Source organism: Atta colombica, unplaced genomic scaffold (assembly GCF_001594045.1).
Source record: "Atta colombica isolate Treedump-2 unplaced genomic scaffold, Acol1.0 scaffold12, whole genome shotgun sequence".
Taxonomy (NCBI): Eukaryota; Metazoa; Arthropoda; class Insecta; order Hymenoptera; family Formicidae; genus Atta; species Atta colombica.
The window spans coordinates 4,283,491-4,304,697 of record NW_017259206.1 but is presented as its reverse complement, the minus strand read 5'-3'; the positions used below and the strand labels follow the sequence as shown (position 1 = coordinate 4,304,697).

At 33.5% G+C, this 21,207-nt stretch overlaps 2 protein-coding genes and 1 long non-coding RNA gene across 8 annotated transcripts in view; 1 reads left to right on the top strand and 2 right to left on the bottom strand.

The window, feature by feature from the left end:
• Positions 1 to 31: 31 nt before the first annotated feature.
• LOC108694490 lies at positions 32 to 2,021 on the top strand. Its single transcript, XR_001932084.1, has 2 exons — positions 32 to 1,092; positions 1,209 to 2,021. It is a non-coding gene; the product is annotated as an uncharacterized LOC108694490 (long non-coding RNA).
• LOC108694489 (leukocyte receptor cluster member 8 homolog) lies at positions 1,681 to 7,881 on the bottom strand. Of its 2 annotated transcripts, XM_018204040.1 has the most exons (7): positions 7,797 to 7,881; positions 7,395 to 7,700; positions 5,092 to 5,513; positions 3,249 to 4,429; positions 2,650 to 2,983; positions 2,364 to 2,571; positions 1,681 to 1,860 (listed from the first exon to the last, which is right to left on the bottom strand). In XM_018204040.1, exons 2-7 carry the CDS (start codon positions 7,565 to 7,567, stop codon positions 1,698 to 1,700), a joined length of 2,481 nt encoding a protein of 826 aa, XP_018059529.1. In that variant the 5' UTR covers positions 7,568 to 7,700; positions 7,797 to 7,881; the 3' UTR covers positions 1,681 to 1,697. The 2 variants fall into 2 exon arrangements, with proteins under 2 accessions (XP_018059529.1, XP_018059528.1); XM_018204039.1 differs by having other exon boundaries at positions 7,395 to 7,881.
• A 4,397-nt stretch (positions 7,882 to 12,278) lies between these two features.
• Positions 12,279 to 21,207, bottom strand: part of LOC108694503 (gamma-1-syntrophin) — a 14,280-nt gene continuing 5,351 nt past the window's right edge. Inside the window, exons 3-11 of one of the 5 annotated variants that reach the window (XM_018204055.1) lie at positions 16,210 to 16,314; positions 15,875 to 16,073; positions 14,931 to 15,056; positions 14,660 to 14,821; positions 14,010 to 14,194; positions 13,740 to 13,904; positions 13,415 to 13,639; positions 13,126 to 13,329; positions 12,279 to 12,732 (exon numbers count right to left, since the gene is read on the bottom strand). In XM_018204055.1, the coding sequence (XP_018059544.1) occupies positions 12,625 to 12,732; positions 13,126 to 13,329; positions 13,415 to 13,639; positions 13,740 to 13,904; positions 14,010 to 14,194; positions 14,660 to 14,821; positions 14,931 to 15,056; positions 15,875 to 16,073; positions 16,210 to 16,314 (1,479 nt within the window). In that variant the 3' untranslated portion in view covers positions 12,279 to 12,624. The remainder of the gene's footprint in view (positions 12,733 to 13,125; positions 13,330 to 13,414; positions 13,640 to 13,739; positions 13,905 to 14,009; positions 14,195 to 14,659; positions 14,822 to 14,930; positions 15,057 to 15,874; positions 16,074 to 16,209; positions 16,315 to 21,207) is intronic. The other 4 variants (XM_018204059.1, XM_018204057.1, XM_018204056.1 and 1 more) reach the window with 4 other exon arrangements.

The window sequence follows — 21,207 nt, the reverse complement described above, 5'->3', positions numbered from 1 at the left end:
TATATATATATATATATAATGTTAGCAACAACATTAATGTCAATCGCAATTTGCAATTGCGGACATCAAGAAACCCGTCGATCGTGGTATTTATTATTAAGCGAGGCGAAGTCGAGGCAAAACGAGTCGCAATCTATATCTCCTCTAAAGTGCGCTAGGTTTATAGTACGACAAGCGACAAAAAATGAGGTACAACGTCAGAAAATTAAATAATTTATTATGCACAACATCGTATTCGGATCAAGTATGATACAATGAGTCATTTTCCCTTTCCGAATCCGTGTAATGCGGCTGATGCACATTCCATGCGCGCGCGCGCGCGAGCGAGCATGTGGGCGTGTGCGTGCGCGCACGAATGCGAAGGAAAACCAGGAGAATCTCGATCACCTAGAGAGAATCCAATGAGAACAGGACGACTATAACGTCGAAAGGAGCATCGTCGCACCGCGCACGGCGCATGGACACTTCTTAAAATTAATTATAAAATCACACACGATGAAAAGAACCGATAAAGATACGCCATTCATTTCGCGCGAGGTATGTCCTCTCCTTGATCTTCATTCTTCTGTCTTCATCCCCAAACCCAAACGTCTTCAACAAACGGTTCCATCCACTGATATTCTGGGAAACAATCCTGCCATTTCTTCTTCCTTCTTCCCTTTGATTTCTACCGATTTTCTTCGGGCTTGTTCGGGAAATGACACTTTATTACGGATCAGGAAGCTCTGTTCTGAGAAGAGCGTCTCTCGAGCACGAACAGCATGAACGTCATCACAATGTCCTCTCAAACGCGACTCATGTCTCCGAATTCGTGAAACAAAATCCTTATCCGCGTTCTCTTTGAAGTACACCCTTCTTCAAAAGGAGAGAGCTAGCTTGCATTGCGGCTCGGTTGGGTTGTTTTGCGTGTAGTTAATACTTATTAAAAGAACATTTGGAAAATTGATCAAAGCAATGAAGCGTGTCACGCTATAAATGATTGAAAAGGAGAGAGCAGTCGTCTTGTCGACGAATCATCCCCGAGTCGATAACGAACGAGGAAAGATGGATTTTTTTCCTATTGCGAAGACCACAGATTGTACCGTTTGCGTTGTAAGTATGATCCTTGACGTTATACCGAACTTTTTTTCTCATCTAATCTTTTTAGTGAGGTAGCGCCAAATGTGAACGGAAACGATCATCCGTCCCAATTTTTGTACAATTTCCAGGAGTCCCCAATGAGAGTCCGCATCTATGTCCTCTTGAGATTATGTACAATTGCACGCGGGGGAACTGAACGAGGGAGCACGTATGTACAAATTCACAGTCGAAGTCCCAAGCTTTCGATTTTTGCGCCCGACGGTGATGAAATTGCGCCACCGCCGTGGGACGATGATTTGAAGATCGTTTGCGAGAGATAGAGCCAGCACACACGGGCTTCCGAAGGTGAAAGAAATTTACGGAAACGATGTGTACCCCAGCGAAATGGAATCTATCTAAATACTTGTATATATGCATATGAGTCACACAAGCGCACACATGCCGGAAACATATGCATATACACGTAATACTACACACGTGAGATTTATGCATGGTACGCGTGTGTATGTATGTGTATGTATGCATGAATGTGTGTATGTGTGTGGCCCATCTTTTTCACGTGTTAAAATATCTTCCGCCCAAAGGGTAAAGGTAGGACAGTAGAGTGGCGTTGCCTTCTACCAACCACCTAGACTACTACTGCTTGCCTTGCAGTCGATTTGTTGTCGAGCGAGATCAGCATAAACCAAGCCGAACTCACTGACAAATTCATAAAACTTGTCCAAAGAATCAAAGGCCAATTCTGCTACGACGAAATGAACCGCCAAATTTTGCCGGTAGCTAAACAGCAGAAGAAATGCAAATGTTAGATAATTGCCGCATATATGGTGACATGATAGTGAAACATAAAACAGAAAAAAAACAATTAAATATGCAATTAACTTTCAGCTACGATGTCCTGTAACAGAAATCTGCAATTATAGTTCATGTGGTCCATGTTTCTTCATAGATATCATTTGTTAAAACATAGCGTTGATACAAATAAGCTGTTCTCCAAATCTTCTGTTTAGAAAACTTCTGTCTTTAGAAAATCAGTTAAGAGATTGTATACTTTCTATTGTACTATTTTAATGAAATGATATAATTACATTACGATTCTACTTATCATTATTAAACAAAATTGAATTTAAAAAATTTGAGAGCAAAATTAAAGTCATTAATTGAAATACAAATTATTTTTATCAATATATAAAGTATACAATCCTATTTAATGAAAAATACAAAAATAATTACGCATTTAGATAATAATAACAGTATATAGAAATAAGGTTTAAAATACGTACGACTTTATCATGAATTTCAATGCCTTCTTTCGCTCTCTAGCGACAAACCAATCCATCAAAAAGGCAGACATACACGGAGCCATCCTATACAGTTTGAAAAAAGCATGGAAGTTACCCAACCACCAAGCCGATCGTATTTTCAATGCGTGTTTTATGCATTCGTTATTTTTATCCTCTGGCGAAAGTGCTGCTAAAATTGTCGTTAAGTCTGAAATCGAAAACATTACAGAATATTTTTATGATCTCAGGAAATATTTGCGAATCTTCTGTTAACTTCGTTACCAACCTTGAGTATTTTTTGTGAAAATGTAATAGAGAATCCTATACGCAATGAATTCGCATCGATTCTCGCCACTGAGATCCTGATAAAGCATTTTCAGCTGTGTCTGACACTGATTAAATTCCTCGTGATCACCGCGTTCTAAAGCTACACGGGCGTGAGTTTCATATACATGAACTGTAAACGCGTCCCTGATACCTTGCACGGTAAGATCTTGTCGGATAGATTTTAATTGGTCGCAAGCATATCTGTAGTCCTGGTCGGCCAGCCAACGTTTCTTAACATGGGCCAAAGAATTTTGAAGTACACTTACCGGTCGAACTGCAGAAGGGGCAGGAGCCTGCAATATTACATAATTTCGTTAAAAAAATACGTGATTGATTATATCACGACTATGGCATAATTGATTTTATCTAGGCTGTGTTCCACTTAACGCTTGCAACGTTCTTGGAATCATTTTATATTTGTCGTTTATTATTAAACAAGAACAAATATTACGCGCGAGTGTTGTAAGCACAAAATGGAACATTCCCCTAATTCATAATAAAACATTTCATGTTTTATTAACTGTAGGTGAGAATAAATAATTTTGAATATTCATGTACCGTTGTGAGACGCAAGTAAGGCTTCTCTAGATCCTTGCACGTGCCGACGATGTGGAGTCCGGTAAAATCGAAGTCCGTGTTCGAGTCATCTCTAATAACGACGCTGCTAACAACCGTCCTGGAAACGCCGCCGTTGAATCTGGCAGCGCGCTGCTGCAGCTTCTCCTTGGTTCCCAGCTCGTCCGTGTTGCCTGTAGCTAAACCAAATTCGGAATAGAAATGCGATTTAGCCTTATTCTTCTTGGACTTCTTGTTGTGATTCGCCTTGTTGCGCGCGGATTTTTTCGTTTTAGGAGTCTTGTATTCGTGCTCCCGATCGCTAATGTTCGACGACGAAGATGTGCTGCGCCTGTTGTACCTGCGCGGCGGACTACGTGTGCGCGAACGCGTTGATCTCGACCTCGAACGTGACCGCGATCGCGATCGCGAACGGGATCGCGACCTTGATTTAGATCTTGATCTTGACCTCGATCTCGACCTCGTCCTCGACCGCCTGCTGTGTGTCACAGAGAGACGCGCGCCAAGCCGAGCCCCGAGTGAGCTAGAAAGGCCAGGCTTGCGCAGGCCTCCCTGTGCATTGACCAGTGGGCTCGCCAGAGGATTCGCCAGCTTTAACGCCGGCTTCGAAGGTTTAATCGTCATGGTCATACGTTCGCTGTGGATGCTGGGCAGAGGTTCCTTATCCCAGTCCTTCACCCAGAGCGAGCCGTCATTCGCGGCGCGTGTGATCTTTCCCTTCAGTATGATTTCGACCTGATCCTTATCAACTGCCGTCTTACATTTCTCATAGCATCGGTTTACATAATTCTTCAGACTGTCGGGCCAATCCCCGACTGGACTTTGAGCGACGGAGGGAGTAGTGCCAGTACCGAGGACCGCGTTGCTGGAAACCGTGGTGACCGGCACGACAGAACTAGGAGGCTCCTCACTTGGTGGCGGAGGGGCTACCACTTCGCATTGCGTGGGAGGTAACGGTGGTAGTTCCGCAGGTTTTGCATTTGGTCCATTAGGCATGAAGGGACCAATCGGAGCATTTCCCTGAAAGCTATTGTTGAATTGAGCTGCTAAATTTTTGTTCCGCTTACGTTTTCTCTTCGCGGCGCCACTATTGCCGGATGGCACATATCCAAGACCCGTTTTCTTGTTTGGTAAGTTGAAACGGATAGTCTGACCATTATATTCTGTAAAGAATTAGTACTTTTTAGAGTTATATATTCAAATTATACGTTATAGAGATGGGTGAAGTACCTGATAATAATAGTAAATATTGACGAGTTACATTACATGACGATAGAAGCAAACTTTCAAAACAAAAGCTGACAATGGAACAATATTCTAGAACTCATAAAATACAGTGTAAATAAACGAAACATGAGACCTGACCTTCGTGCGAGAGAGAGAGAGAGAGAGAGAGAGAGAGAGAGAGAGAGAGAGAGAGAGAAACACAAGTCTCTATTGTCTCAACAGATAAAGAGCGAAGAGAAACTTGAGCTATATTCTCTCTTTGTCTCGCACGCCGAGCCAATCATTGTCTGATAGTATGCTGGATCTATATATTTTGTCTATATATTTTGTCTATTCTATAATTCATTATTTTATATGTTGATTATTATGTATCGAGATTTTCAAAATATTTTCTTTTTCGGAAACCCATACAACCCCGATTATTTTTATTATTAAAATTGATATGTTATTTATACATATATAAAACTGAAATAACACACTTTTTTATCACTTAAAATCACTTAAAAATGTAATCAATTTTTCTTTTGCTGCAATTTCTTCACCCGTCTCTATTTATTTAAAACATTTAAAACATTTAAAAAAATATAATAAAACTTACGAGAAGTATTATTATGCATTCCATTCCAGTTACCATAAGGGAATGAATTGTACATCAATCCTGAATAAGAAGTCATCTGTTGTTGTTGCATGTGATTGTTATGTTGTTGAGTTGATGGAGTTGTTGGTGGTGGACCGGGTGGCAATGGTGGAAGATCAGATTCATCATCTAGAGGCATTGGAGTACCGGGTATAGGAGGTTGTTGATGTAACTGTTGTTTTGTCTGATTGTTTCCCTGTTGCTGCTGTTGCTGCTGCTGTGGTTGTTGCTGCTGTTGCTGCTGCTGCGGTTGCTGCTGCTGTTGTTGATGCTGCTGCATCTGTTGAGGATTAAAAGTCTGGCCATATCCTGGCATCATGTGATAATAGTTAAACATCTGTCCTTGATGCGGCACACCTTGATATCCTGGACCATACATTTGTCTGCAAAAAAAATTGTGAAAGTTATCATTTGTAAAACGTTTACAAATGATAACTCCATTTTATGACAATTCCTACAATAGTATTTATGACAATTCCTACAATAGTATTATATACAAAAAAAAATTGATATCTTGGTATAAATTTTTATCTAATTTAGATTATTTGATATCAAATTTCCAATTATCGTGAGTTATTTAAATAACAATAAAAATGATTAGTATAGAAATATATATCATAATAAGTAATAAATTAACAATATATTATATTTATACATTTAGGTGAGGATTTAAGAACAAAAAACCAATTATTACAATTAAAGGATGCATTCACAGTACGACTACTCATTGAACGCTCAGTAGTTGTAGTACTGAATGCGCCCAAAAAAGTTTATAATGGGTGCATCCATCAATAGCGCAACCGATTATTAAGAGTTTAAGTAGAAGTCGAATGTGATTGGGTGCATTCAAACTATAATCAATCACCTTCGATCTTTATTTAACTGCTCAATGTACACATTAGATACATCCGAAGTATGACCATTCACTGAGCTTTTATATCTGTTTGGTTTAAATTTTTAAATCTAATGAAATATGCTAATCAGATGCAAGAGTTCACTAAGCGCTCAATGAGCCCAATGGTTGCATTAGCGGACTCAACAGTTGAGTCTATTGAACACAGCCATTGATTCTTATCTTTAGATCCAATCACATTTGACTGATACTTAGGCTCTTAGTGAATGGTTGCACTCCTAGATATACTCAATAGTTGCAAAATTGCTTTTATTGAATAGTCAATAATATAACAATATTAGTGATATTAAAATCAAAACTAACTCTCAACTGACTACGTTTGCATGAAGAAAGTTGTCACAAACATCATTCCCACATGTATAAGACAATTCATCTCAAATTACGCGTCTTCTCAAAGTTTACCTTGTTAATATCATATTCATATTATTATATTCTTAAAAAGATAGCTCCTTTAACAAATCTAACTTTATTAAAAGTCTTATCTACAAGAAAGAATCATAGACAGGTTATATTTTGTTTTAAAGAAAGTTCGAAATTAAAAGTTGATTGTATATCTTGAGACAAGATAAAAATTACAAAAGTAAATGAATTTACTAAAATATTTATAATTTTATTAATCAATAGTGAAGCACAATTTTATAATTTTCATTTCGTTTCAAAATATATAATTAAAACAATTAATCTGATGGGAGTCAATTATGTGTCTTGAAATGAAAATTACAAAAGTAATTAAATTCACTAGAATATTTATAATTTGATTGGTCAGTATCTATATAAATTTGCTCATTTTTGTAATTTTCACTTTGTTTCAAGATACAATTGCCCTCTATTCCAAGTTGGAGTAAGAAAGAGAGAGTATGAATAAGAAAGAAAAAGAAAGAAAATATAAAAGTGAGAGAACTACTTGTTTCATTCAAACTCTGCATCAAACATTGTGTACTAAACCAGAATTTATCTTCGAAAAAAAAAAAAACAAAGCTTTTGTCTCTAAATCCTTTGAGAGTAAAATTTGATTCTAAAGAAAATTGAGCCAATCTGAAGACTGACAAAAGAGTAATAATTTTTATTCTAAAAGTTAGAAATTGTATGATGTAATATTCAAACTCGACATGAATCATACATAATACATGTACAGATGAGAGCATTAGGATCTCTCGCGTTACGTTCGTCTCGAGCAAACAATCTCAATGACTCAGACTTCGAAGCGAGATCATGTATCGCACATTGTGTGCATAAACGTAATGACGAAACGGCGAGGCTGACAAACGGAACTCCGATTTCGAGGATTGCCATTGAATCAACCGATATGGCCGACTCTCCGTGACATTGATACTCCATCATCGCGACTCACCCTGGGTATGGTGGAAACATGTTGTGCATATTGTTCGGCGGATACTGCCACGCCATATTCGCCATTGAACCCGCTCCGATCTGCGACTGCTGCTGCTGCTGTTGTTGTTGCTGCTGATGGAACGGTGGTTGTTGTTGCTGTTTTTTCTGCGACAACGCTTCGCCTTCTGACATACCGTGGAATATAAAAAATATCAGAAGAGCACGGAGATGGCCGCTTCCCCCTCCCTACTCGTGGTGCGTCGCGGGTCGCAATTTTTCGCGTCGTCGTCGAGTTACCGCGAGTAGAGCCGCGGGCGTGCGTATGCTGCGATATAAAACGGAAAGAAAGAAGAGAGAAACCAATAGGGATTCACTTGAAAAATCCGTGAATTCTGTATTTCTTCGTATTTATTCCACGTACTTCGACTCGAACGTGCTTCTACGCACAACGCGCGACATGACACTCGGAATCGTGTGAACACGGAGTGGAGCACGAAGGAAGATGGCCGGAATAGGAAATGGAACTCGGTTGATGATGGTTAAGACCAGAGTCACTAGATAAAGTACCGCAATAGGCTAGAGTCCTATATTTATAAGAGAAGCGCGACTGGTGTTAAGTATTCTGATTGGCCATTGCAATCATGTTAGTAGCCAATCATGAACTTATCTCTGCATATTAAAAATGGCTGCTTAATGGATGATTGATGGATTTTATAGTCTTGCAAATAACGCTATTTTTAATAACCTTTTTTAGTACCTTTTCTAGTACTTTTTGGTATTTTTGCGATACTGACATAAATCGGTTCTCACTTCTCTTATAATTATAAAACTCTACAATAGGCTTGTTCTTTTTAGCTTTTGCATCAGTTTTTCTTCCTTTTTTCAACTGGAAGAAAGAAGAGGAAGAAAGATGAACAGGGGAGCGATTCTGTCTATCTTGAAAATTATGAAAGTGAGCAAATTTATTAGAATATTGATTATCTTATTGGTTAACACCTAGTAAATTTGCTCGCTTTTGTAATTTTCACCTTGTTTGAAGATACAGGGAGTTGATTCTGTATTCTTCAAAATGAAAATTACAAAAGTGAGCAAATTTACTAGATGTTGACCAATGAAATTATAAATAATTCTAGTTTACTCAGTTTCGTTAATTTTCATTTTATTTTAAAAAAATACAATCGATGTTCTGTTCTTTTTAACTAAACTTTACAGTTCAGATTTGATCTTTTTCTTTTTATGTTGAACAACTATACGAAATTCATAACTTGTAACTTCAGTAGAATCCATCCTGAATTCCTTCCTTCTAGAAGACGCGAATCTTCCGCCGCGCGAACTGATCGTGATAAATTCCCGTCGAAATATATATATTCTCAGAACTTTAACAGTTTTTCAAGAAATGCAGAAACTTGTTCTCACAACTTTGGTAATTTTTCGAGAAATGCAGAAATGTATTGCTATATAACTGACGATTTTTCGAGAAATACAATCAATTTTTACTTCAAGCTAATCCTATAAATTTCTAAATATTTAAAATTCAAATAAATTTCAATTTGAAATGGAGTTCGTTTTAAAAAATAAAAATAACATTGAATTTAATCTATCAATTTGTATGAAAATTGAAATGATGGAGATAATTTCTCGTTTTATCAAGTTATTAATTATAAATTAGTATAAATTAGTATAAATTAGTATAAATTTCTACATTAATTTCTAAATAAGAAATATGACAGTTAAATTATTTAATTGTCATGTTTCTTATCTAGAAATTCATTTAAAAAATTGCATTAATTCAATAAAATAAATAAATAAATGTATTAATTTAATTAAGAAACATGATATACGAAAGATTTTAATATGACTCGATTATTTTGTCAAATAATAATTGTTAATTTTTAAAAATCTCTTATTTTTTAAATCATAATAATGCAATATACATATAAAAGGTGATTATAGAAATTAAAATAGATAGTAATTAAGAATGCGACGGGTTTGTAACTTCTAACAATGATATATTTTGGAACATATTGTCAATGGGGGATATAGACATTATAACAGATAAACTATATTTCGAAATATAAGATTCCGATGTTAATGTTAGCCAGCGCCGCGAGTTCGCTATTCCATCCGATATAAGTGCGTATGAAGGCGAAGAAAGATGAACATGATAAACGAATCTGAATACGAAACGCAATAACCGGATTTGGAATTGCGAACGCTCGCCGAAAGAAATTAGTTGAATATCAGCAGTTCAGCAAATCTATAGGCAAAGTACTTCGTGTGTACAGCTATTTTCTATACTGTATAACTTATTTATAGGAGCTAAATCTGGGAAATCGCATAAATGAACAGTTTCGAAAAGATACACTGTTAAATGGATACAAAAAAATTAATAAATTAAAAACATTCACAAAAAATTTACTTTTACAACTTGATCAAAATAAAATAAATCTTAATTTAATAAATATAAAGGAATTTTCGTGATTCGTGATTAACAGAATATACATTATATTAGGGATTTAACGATCCATTAGTTTTAGAACAACTTGTAGTTTCGATAAATGACTGTAATCTAGACCTGATCGCGCTTCAGATCTTTTCCAACTCCATTCAATTTTTACTTAATTAACTTACTTATATATTGTAGAATAATTGTGCAGTTCTTGGTAATTCTCCCGACTTTAAGCACAGAGAATGCACGATGAATATGATAATGTCGAGAAAAGAAAATGATTATTCAATGTTATATTAGTAAAATATTAGCAATTTAAATCTCCTAATTAATTTCAAAAATTAAACATTGTGTTGATAAGAATTAAAGCGTTAAACTTTAAGTTCGATATATAGAAATGTTTTGTGCTAAAATATAAAATTTAGCACGTCATAATCAATTTTAAGGCATAAAACAGTGCTTAAATCATCAGCGTCATTCTATGCTTAAAGTCCAGATCGAATATCATTTAATTCTTATTATATTACTACGATATATTATATCGAACGAGAAAAAAAACATTCAGAAAGATGTATAGGCAAAAGTACATTTTTACATGATAAACGTTCGTGACGACGATAACAAATTCATCGAGAAACGGTGATTCTTTTCGTTCAAATATTTTAGGTCCTTGCAATCGAGAACGATAACGAATATTTTGACTGTAAGTACATAAAAGATCCTGACGTTTTTTTTGTAGATTAGAAAAGTATAATTGGCGTTAAACACGCTGTGATATAATAAAAGAGCGAACCTTTCTTTACATTTTCTCTATGTTACTTTGTAGGCACTTTCTACGAGTAACGGGAGACTCTCGAAATGCGACGTTTCCTCAACATTAAAATTAGTTTTACACCGTCTCCATGTGACGCAACGTAACTATCCGTCTTATATTTAAGAAACTAAAGGATAATTAGGCAAACGTTTGGAAAACGTGCAATTTATTCTCGCAATCGAGAATAATACTTTATTTCTTGCTTTATGCTTAATTACTGTATGCAGTTCTCTTATCATTATTGTATATATTTGTATATATATTTATATGTATCCTACTCTTTTATTATTTCTTTCTAGTTGTTCGTTCATTATGAATTTATTGCTTTAAATATAATTGCGAACCGATGTAAGATAGTCATATAATAATATACAGTGTTAAATTTATATTGCTATAGCTAGTGATTGGAAAGAGATAATTGATATATTAAAGACACTATAGATCTGTCGAGCTGTCGAAACATGACATTCATATATCCATTATGTATCAAATAAGCTTTCTGCACATACGACATTCTCTCACAATCAAAAATATCTATAATCTATATAGATAAATTTTCACAAGTCGTACATTAAATAATTTGTAAAACATAGCTGTCGCATCTATTAGGGAAGTACAGCTAACAATTACGAATGTTTTAACGACTGTAGCTCGATACTAATTCTCCGTCTACAACCTGAGTCTTTTTTGGCATAAGCAAAATTTCATTCTCAAATTTTATCTTCATTTTGCTCAAAATTTTAATTTTTATTAATTAAAGAAATTTTTATTAATTAAATTTTAATATTTAAGTTAAAAACTATTTGGTAATTTGAATGCCTTGAATTTTTTTTGAAAGTCAAGAACAGTAAAAAAAGTTTAGATTATATAAAAAAGACCCAGTTTGCAAATGCAGGATTATGGTATCCACGCTTAATTTGCAGAACTTATTGCCCCCATCGATAATACTGTATCGATAAACAAACTATTTCAATATCCGACGTTATTTTGGAGTGAGCTGTCTAATTATAGATTATAATTTATTGTTGTAGAGCAATTATATATAATATTATTTTGACATTTTGTCGGATGGACGAATCAATATTTTTTTTTTCAATTCAATATACTTTTTAAAGCATTTCTTAAGATGGCAAATTAGAACGTCTGTATTGAAATGCAATAACTCTTGCTTTTTTATAAATACTCTAAATATATCAATGTATAATACGATTCTTTTCTCATTGACGAGAAACGTAAAGTTGATGCCTCCTTTAATTTAGCTACTTGTTCATGGTTTTTAAGGCACCTGTATATATGTATGGTACGCAATACAATGTAAGTATAGAAATAATTTATTACAACTAAGAAAATTATTCGCTATTATTGTAACTTAAAAATCATGAACCCACTTGTGTTGATTCCTATATATATAAATTCGAATTATCAGCTTAAGGTTTCAGACACACAATATTATAACAGAAGCATAACTGAGATATTATTCCTAGCTGAAACAGCATTACTAAAATATAATTAAAATGCATTTGTAGAAGTAAATTATATATAATCATATGTACTTGAGATTATTTGTTCCTCAAAAAATTCAAAAAGGAATAAATACGTGTAGCAAAAGCAGTTAACATAATTACATCGCAGTTGGGCAATCATTCATAAATACATTACTGCTGCTTCTAGAAACTCGCGAGAATTCTTATACCTACATGCGTACAATACGATAATAGCCGTTAGATTCATATATACTAGTGAAATTGGCTTTTGGTAGGATGAATAGAATATATAGTACCGCTTAGTGATTTTTATATATAAACGATAAAAATACCTTTTGGATATATTGACTAGTTTCTGTCACTTCCTCTTCCTCGTTCTTTTCTTGCATTTTCCAGCAACTTTTCAGCGCACGATCTAATCCGTACAACGATAACAGAACACAAAAGTGATCCACTTGGTGATTCATCGGCAATAATGTTATTAAATTTATATTACATCTCATTACGGAGTGGTCGACGTTAAAAACGTAGGGTCTACCGCGGCTACCTTCGCGGTAAGAAACGCATGCATACAGAACAACAAGTTTTGCAACTGGGAACACTCCAATTCCTGTTGAAATGTACGCAAAACGTAAATGCACATTTCTCTGCGTATAAGGAAAGCAAATTGAAAAATTGAATGCAACACTGCTTTAATCTTTAAAAGACGAAGTCCTTCTATTTTTAAAATCTTATACCTCTTCTTTAAGTAAGATTTATTATTCATTATTTCATTGTACTTCTTGCCTAAAAATATGACATTGTTTCAGCGCATAGTGATTTTTCTATTAATCTATTTTCTATTAATCTATTTTTTCTATTAATCTATTTTTGCCCTCCTCCCCCTCCTTTAAATTTAAAAAAGCAATCTCTCAATCGAGAAATTATATTTAATCTTCTTTTAAAGGAATTGGTCTACAGTGTTGCAATAAATCTTTCAGTTTCACCAAAAATTTGTATTTACCTTCGTTTCGATAGTGATGCTATCCGGCTCTTGGAAGTGCAATTTAAGTCTACTTTTACCATCGTCACTGGATCCTCTCAATTGAGAAAACTTGTAACGCCACACGATCTCGCCGATCCCTTCATACGACAACGTAAATCCTTGAGTCCATTCTAACGTTAGACCAGCACTTCTGCTGTTAAAAGTTACCGGGAATGTTTTACTCTATAACAAGAAAAGAAAGACGTGAGAGGAGAATGATAAATGATAAAAATAATTTGGAGAAATTATCATGAGTGTCATGACGGACCTTCAAATGTGTAACAGCTGAACATATGGCGGTGTGCCACGCCGCCTCGACCCGCAAAAGTTCTTGTCTAGTCTCAACGCTTAAGTAACGCGGTGGTTTTCCTGGACTCTGTGCCAAGAAGCAATGCTGCCGCTCATCTACATTCTCCGATTCACGCATCACGCGGAACATCGTCTGGTACACTTTGAAAGTCAACGCGCAGCGAGACCAATCGCCTATATTACACTGGAAACAATAATAAGAACGATTTAATTCAATTCTTTATAATATCGATAAATCGACAGCTTTTTAAAAATTTAAAATTACTAAAATAAAAAGAACTGACACATACAGGAGGTGTCTCGAATAGCAATAGATCTGGTCCTTTTAGAGCCAAGAATCTCGGTCTATAACTCTGCCATGGTTGATTACTATTACTCACTGCTTCGTTCACCCAGCCCATATACTCTATGCGTTCGCCAATTCCGAAATTACGATTGTACAATTTCATCTGGAATTGAATTCAAGCTCAGCATCAATAGTTAATTATCAAAACAACTTGGAGTATTATATGCAGAAAAACATGGCAATAGTACAATCATATTGTTTGCATCACCTGCAAATGTGTCAATCCTGTAATGTTATCAGTTATATATTTTAACCATTGGCTAAGAATAGCACTGTCGTCGCAATGTATCACTCCTGTACGTGCTCCGTTAAGTCCTCTCACTTCGAACGCGTTTCTCCTTAGTTTGTCAGTGCCAAATATGTATCTCGTCACATATGCCATCATTAATGGAACTAGAAAAGTATCACATTAATTATTAAGTACTATAAACACTCTACAAGAGACTACAAATACTCTACTTTCATCCACATCTGAATTGTGACTATTTCAAATTCTTACAGTTAATCTCAAGTCTTATGTTCAGGATAACAGAAATCACTCTAAGAGCTTTGGAGAACTTAATAAATTAATAAAGAATTAATAAATCACATTTGAATATCATAATTCGACCATTTGAATAATTCAACCAATGCGATTAGTCAAATTTTTCTTCATTCGAAATCTTGGAATGATTTCTAGTATCATGGACATTGATTGCAACAATCTTTTTTAATATTTAAAATATACTATACATATAAAATAAAATTCAAAGTTTCACATGTATGATATAATTCACATATATTAAATGTAGGACATAAAGATATGAAAAGGAGGATTTGATTTTAAAGATTTTAAATATCTGATACACATATAGCTACCTGTAATTATGTCCACCCATCTTTTATACTGCATCGAACTGGAAGATGCATTGGAACTTTGACGGCTATGGCTGCATCTAGGACTACCCCCTTGTCTGTTAGGCGATATCCATCCGTCTTCCGCTGTACCATTGGCAACATTATCCAGCTTTTCTTCCTTCTCTATTGATAAGATTAAAATATCAAAAAAAGCATGAATCTATTGTCTTCTATTGTCTTCTATTGTCATATGTTATTTTTTTATGACAATATATAATATATAATGCAGTACCGTTCTTTTGTAGAAATGGTTTGGCCGCTCGATAATGCTTGACCGTTAGAACTACTATATCACCAGCATTCCTCAAAATATTGACAGCGTCGTCATGATTGCACGCCGTGATATACTCGCCATTCACTAAAGAATCATAAAACACGAATTACATAATCTAATAAATATTCTTCTATTGTTTATAACACTGTTTATAACATTATAAACAAAGAATCTAGTAGATCCCAATCGCTGCAAATATTATTATGTGAAAATCGAAGTCAACTTTCGTTTCAATAAGTATGGGCATCGGCAGAAGTTGAAATCGATATTCATTAACTGTACATGGTCCGTTCAACTATTGTCAACTGTCGCGTAACTGTAATCGATACAAATAATAAGGAACAAGTATTAATAGCGAATATTACAATATTTTATAAATAGAAACAATTTAAATATTAAGTACGGAAAGCAAAACAAAATACACTACAACGACGATGCAAAATCTTAAAGTACGCTTATATTACAAAATATTTTATCATTATTTGAATGAAAAAAATGATCCTTTAGGAAATAAAATAGGCAATACAAATAATAATTTAAAATACGTCAAATATCTAGCTCAATTTTGCTAAGCAAAACTTGTTAAACAAAAAGTAATTAGAAAGGATAAAAACACGAGCAACGTTTATTGGATCTTTAAAAATAAACTAATTTATTAAAATATACATTAAAAATTAAACTAGTTTTTTATTTATAAATTAATCGGAAACATTTCAACTGAACTAAATCTTTTTCAATCCATACACGAAAAATAATTAAAAGTTGAAAAGAAAGATAACAGTATATGGACAAATAATAATATATAAAATAATATTTAAAACGAATATTTAAAATGATCTCGCACTCGTGATCAATTTGATAACAACCTGTATATTGACATGAAAATTATTTGTCGTTAATACCTTTAATAATTGCGTCTCCAACAAAAAGCTGGCCACACTGATCGGCTGCCTGACCCTTATAAATTCTCGATATGAGTACAGGAAGCTTATGTTCCGCTCCACCCTTTATACTCAGCCCCAAACCACCGACCTTTTGCCTGGTGATTTGCACCATGCGCTCCTTAGCGTCCAGAGGTGGCTTATTGTGATTCGCTGCCTGCTAAAATGTATTCTCGTCTTTGACACGTTTTATATCGCCCGTTTTTTATCGTAATCGATAAAGCACCGATGGGAGACGATTGAACATCATTCATTCGGGAAATAGATGATAACACGGTTATCGAAAGGCACTCTACCTCGAGATCCTCTCGTTGAAGCTTCAATACCTCCATAGACAAGTGCAAACGCATCGGCACGGGTTTGCTCTTTCCATCGCTGACCGTCACCATCCCCGTCCGCACCTATCGATAATAAAATCAAATTGACAAAAGCTATCTGTCGTAAAATTGCTTCCACTTTATTCGTTGGAAATGTTTGAAGAAAAAATATATAAGCTTATATCTAAAAGAACTTTGAAGACATCGTTTCCTTATTTTAAAAGTGAAATACAACTCAAAGAACTCTCAAAGAATTTTCAAGTTAATATGAATAAATATTATAAATAAACATTATCTTATCAGTCATCACAAAAATTATCAGTGAATTAACTTCATTAAAAATTGTCAAAATCGTCACAATTAAAACAAAATTTTTTAATTATAATAACTCAAAAAGAATAATTAATTATTTTTTAAGGATTGAAACGAAAATGATAAAAATAATATTAATTCTTGTTAATTGCTAATCTTTCGGTTAAGTTAAAAATTAGCTTAAGATACTTAATTTTTTGTTATTTTTATTATTTTTGAAGGTAATTTTGTAATATGAACTGACTTTATATATACAACGGAAATGTCCAAATTATGTCACAGGGACCTAAAAATGTCGCGACCTCTGTAAGTTATCCATATAATATTTCTGCTGCGTAAATATATATAATTGTGACCAATTTCATTAATTGACTATTCATCTTTCAACAAACTTGTCAAGACAATTTCTTAGAGGTACCCAATATTGTGACAATTTTTACATCTAAAAATAATATGATACAATCTTCCATATATTAACTCAACAAAGCAGTTTGCATTTGCAACAGGAAATTGAAGTAGGAAAAGTAAGACCTAGGGGATTACAAAGAGAAGGAATAAAAGTTATCTCAAAGAATTCTCAGAAATGATGCACTCGATGGAAGTATAGCTCGAAGATTAAAGGGAGAAACGATGTTGTTACATTGTGTTACAATGATAACGATAACTAATGAGCTTCGGCAATATTGATTGATTAAACCATGCAATGTCATTGTACAACCGAGGATGCATTTATGCATGAGAAAATATCTCGATAAATTCTTAATGGAATATCTGTATTCATTGGGCAACGATCGGCCTTAATTAGTTCAAACAGCATTATCGTTATTACGTTATTTCCCATTTGCCGCCTGGTGAACTGATACAATTCATCCCCACGCTACAGTTACTGCACTAACCCGCAAGACCGCAATAGATCGGTTTAAATTAATTCATATTTGTCAATTTGCCATGCGGCTCGACAGTAACCGCGTTTCATCCTCGTGATTTGCAAATATCCACGAGGACAGTTTCCTCCGCGTAACGGACGACTCGCTATGTCTTTGTTCAATTAATCGATTTTTCCTTTTCTCAATACGCGAACGAAGGCTCTCTAAATTATTCGCCTGTAAATCCAATTCCAGTCATACTCTTTTCCCCGATGACAGCTATAAGTGATCTAAGGAAGAACAGCTAAATGATTAAGGAAGCTAGCATTCGTAAGCATATCGCAACTTTGACAGAATTTCAGCGAGCTATCCATAATCGATGAATTCTTTGATCAATCTGGAAAGCGAATTGTCCCTACGAAAAATATCGATAAAGAGATAGTCTCGTCGCGAACATTGCCAATTTTTGTTTTTCTTTTACAAGACCAGGCAGAATAATTATTATGCATTAATCGACGTTGCATTTTTAGATAAAAATTGGAATGCAAAGAAAACGGGATACAAAATATACGTCGGGCAAATTCATTTCACGGGATAATATGCCATGCATATGAAAAACTGATTTTAAAGATAGAAGAAATATTCGCAAAAAGGGTAAACTAAATCTATATACGCGTTACAGCGAATGAGATCGATTTCGCTCGTGTCAAAGAAAATTGCACTAAATTGGGTCCTCGAATTCCGAAGAGACGCTAAACTTGTCGATTGGGCATGGTATGTATATTAAGTGACAATCGGAAACGATGACCGATAAACGAGAGAGATTTTCAGCCCGTTAAATCGGCAAAACGGGACAAGGCGGATCTATTTTAATGCAATTATATATGCTATATTTTTAGTAAACGAGTTCGCAACGTTATTCATCATTTATCATCGTTAACAATTTGTCCGTTCCAATTAATCCGACGCTAATTAATTATTATCGAAACGCTGAAGCATCGAGGATGTATAGAATTATGAAAAACAAATCGGTAACATTTGTACAAATAGAAATAAATTTTCATGAAATCCGTAAAATATATTTTAACGTAAGCTTTAATATAAACTCTATATATATTCATAACGACTATATTTATGACCTTATATTTTTAAGGCACTCGCAAATGTTATTCTATATTTTATACGAAAGAATAGTTTTACTGAAGTATCTAAAAATTTTGATAAATGTAGATTTAAAAATAATTTTATTGGATTATCAAAATAACTATATAGAACGTTCAAATTGATTGCTACAGTAAGAGTAACCAATAAAATATTTGGTATTTGTGGCTATAATTACATGTTATAATTTAATTAGTGTTAGTATTAACTATATGCAAATTTTGTTAACAAATATATAATTGGAAACAAAAAAATAACTATAATTATAAACAAAACAACTAATTATAGTTGTTATTATCAAAATGGTTGTAATTTAATTTAACCATATTTTATTAGGTAAGTGCAAAAATTCCGATTGCCCGATTTATTATGTCCAAACAGTAATTTTGTTAAAAATTTAAATTTAACGAAATTTAAATTTAAAAAAGGATTTTAAAGCTTAAATCTCTACTTTCGAAGAGTTACTATATTTTTTAATTTATGTGAGTTTTATAATTTTTACAGAAAACTATTTTTATAGAAAATTATGAGTTAAACAAAACGAGAAATTTTTTTCTTCATTTTGTAGGCCTGTCACAGATCCAAAAAAAATTTGCAAAAATTTTTGAATTTCTAATGTAAAAGCTTAAAATCTTTTCTCTATAAAATCAAATTTTTAAAAAATTTCCTACGATTTTTTATTACTGAGTTGTTGCGAATAAAATAAAAAGAATATTTTGACTTTAATTGCTCATAATTTCAAAAACCATCACAATTAAAAAAAACAGTTTCTTAAATTCTTTCATCAGATAGAATAAGGCTTAGATTTTATTTTATTTTTAACAAAAATAACAGCTGTTTGAATTTTGAATAATAAATCGGGCATTCACCTAATGATTGTCCCCCAGAAAATTACTATAAATTATAGTAAATGTAACCATATCCAGTATTTGGTTATTAATTACACATATATATATTTGTTGATAGAATTATACATAAAAAATTATTATATTATATATATTATTATAACTATTATTATTAATATTATAATAGCAATAATCATAGTTGTAATGACAGATATAATTTTTACAGTTACAAAAAAAATTTTTTCTCGTAATATAGATGTCAAAATTTTTTGCAGCTCATCATGTTTGAGTTTTCTATATTTAATTATTTTGATAATTTAACAAAATTATTTTCTAATCTGTATCTAGCTAAATTTTTAGATACTTCAGCAAAATCTTCTTTCATTTTAAACTCACGTTTTAATAATGGCTGAATATCATCGTCAATTCTTTTGTAATCTTATTACAATGTTTTCTCGTCGTGAGTTATATGCTGCGTAATTGCGCGCGTTAATTTTGCATTTTATTTGCGCAAAATTAATGGCGAAGCAAAAGTTCGACTCCAATCTCGACAGAAGTTACACGTTTTCCGTTGCGTACATTTTCCTTTAAATTTACATCGCGCTATTATCGGGTTTTACATTCCTCTCGTTATGATAGGCTTTTCTGTAATGACCAAAAATACGCAGCGCAAAAATGATCGACGTTTGTGCCATTAGTACTCTTCTCTTTTTCACAAGACAAAATGAACATGAAACATTTAATCGTTATAGAATGTACAGAATATAGGACTTTGCTGCAACTTTGTCAAATTATTCTCACTTTTATATAAAATCATTTATGGATGACAAAATCGCAATATTTCCAAGAAGATAAAAACGAAATTCCGCGTTACCTTATATCTTTAGATGTATCAATTTATAATTCAGAAGAACGATACGACATTACTCCGTTATTAACGTAAAAGTGATTAAGCGTTGCTCGTACTGCGGCGGCAAGAGGAGATATCGATCTTTTCCACGGAGTTGTGTTGGACGGTAGACACCGAACTGCCAATTTGCGGTATGCGGGAGCGTTTATCAAAGCGAACGATAAGGCTCGCTTCTGCGAAGACATCAATTAAACGCTGTATTCGGGGTTTTCCAGGCCATAAACCCCGGCGTGTAGAATCCAGCAGTATTAAAGCGTCCGGAGAGCCAATTTCGACGCATAGGGGCCAATTCCCGTATGAGTGTTCGTTAAAGTTAGTAAAGATTTAAGCCGATTTATCCCAATTTTCTCTCCAGCTTTACATTCATATACATTTAAAGTCTATTCTTTGTGGATTAACTAATATACACTCGTTATACTTAAAATAAAATAAATATATATTTGGAGTTTGCAGCCGCATAAAAGAAAGAATTTTAATACAATCCAATGAATGCAGTTAAAAACTTTGTATTCGTGTTAAAATCGACTTATTAAAATGTTTGTGTTAAATTTTAATATCCGAGTATTAATTTAACATAATGTGATTTTATGTATATTTTACTGAAATATTTTGTATTATATTAATTTTCAATATTTCTAAATGTTAAAATAACAGAATTTATAAGTAAACAATTAATATAAAAATAATTAATTTTAAAACGTAAATTCTAAAATGAATTAATAAAATGGTTTTAACATATTATAAATGTTAATTTTAACTGAAGAAGTATACTTCCACAATTTGCTTGCAAACTGTGTCAGTATTAAATTTTTTTTATTAATTTTTTACACAGAATATCTATATTATTTTCTAGCATACTACCTACATAATTTGATAGACTATT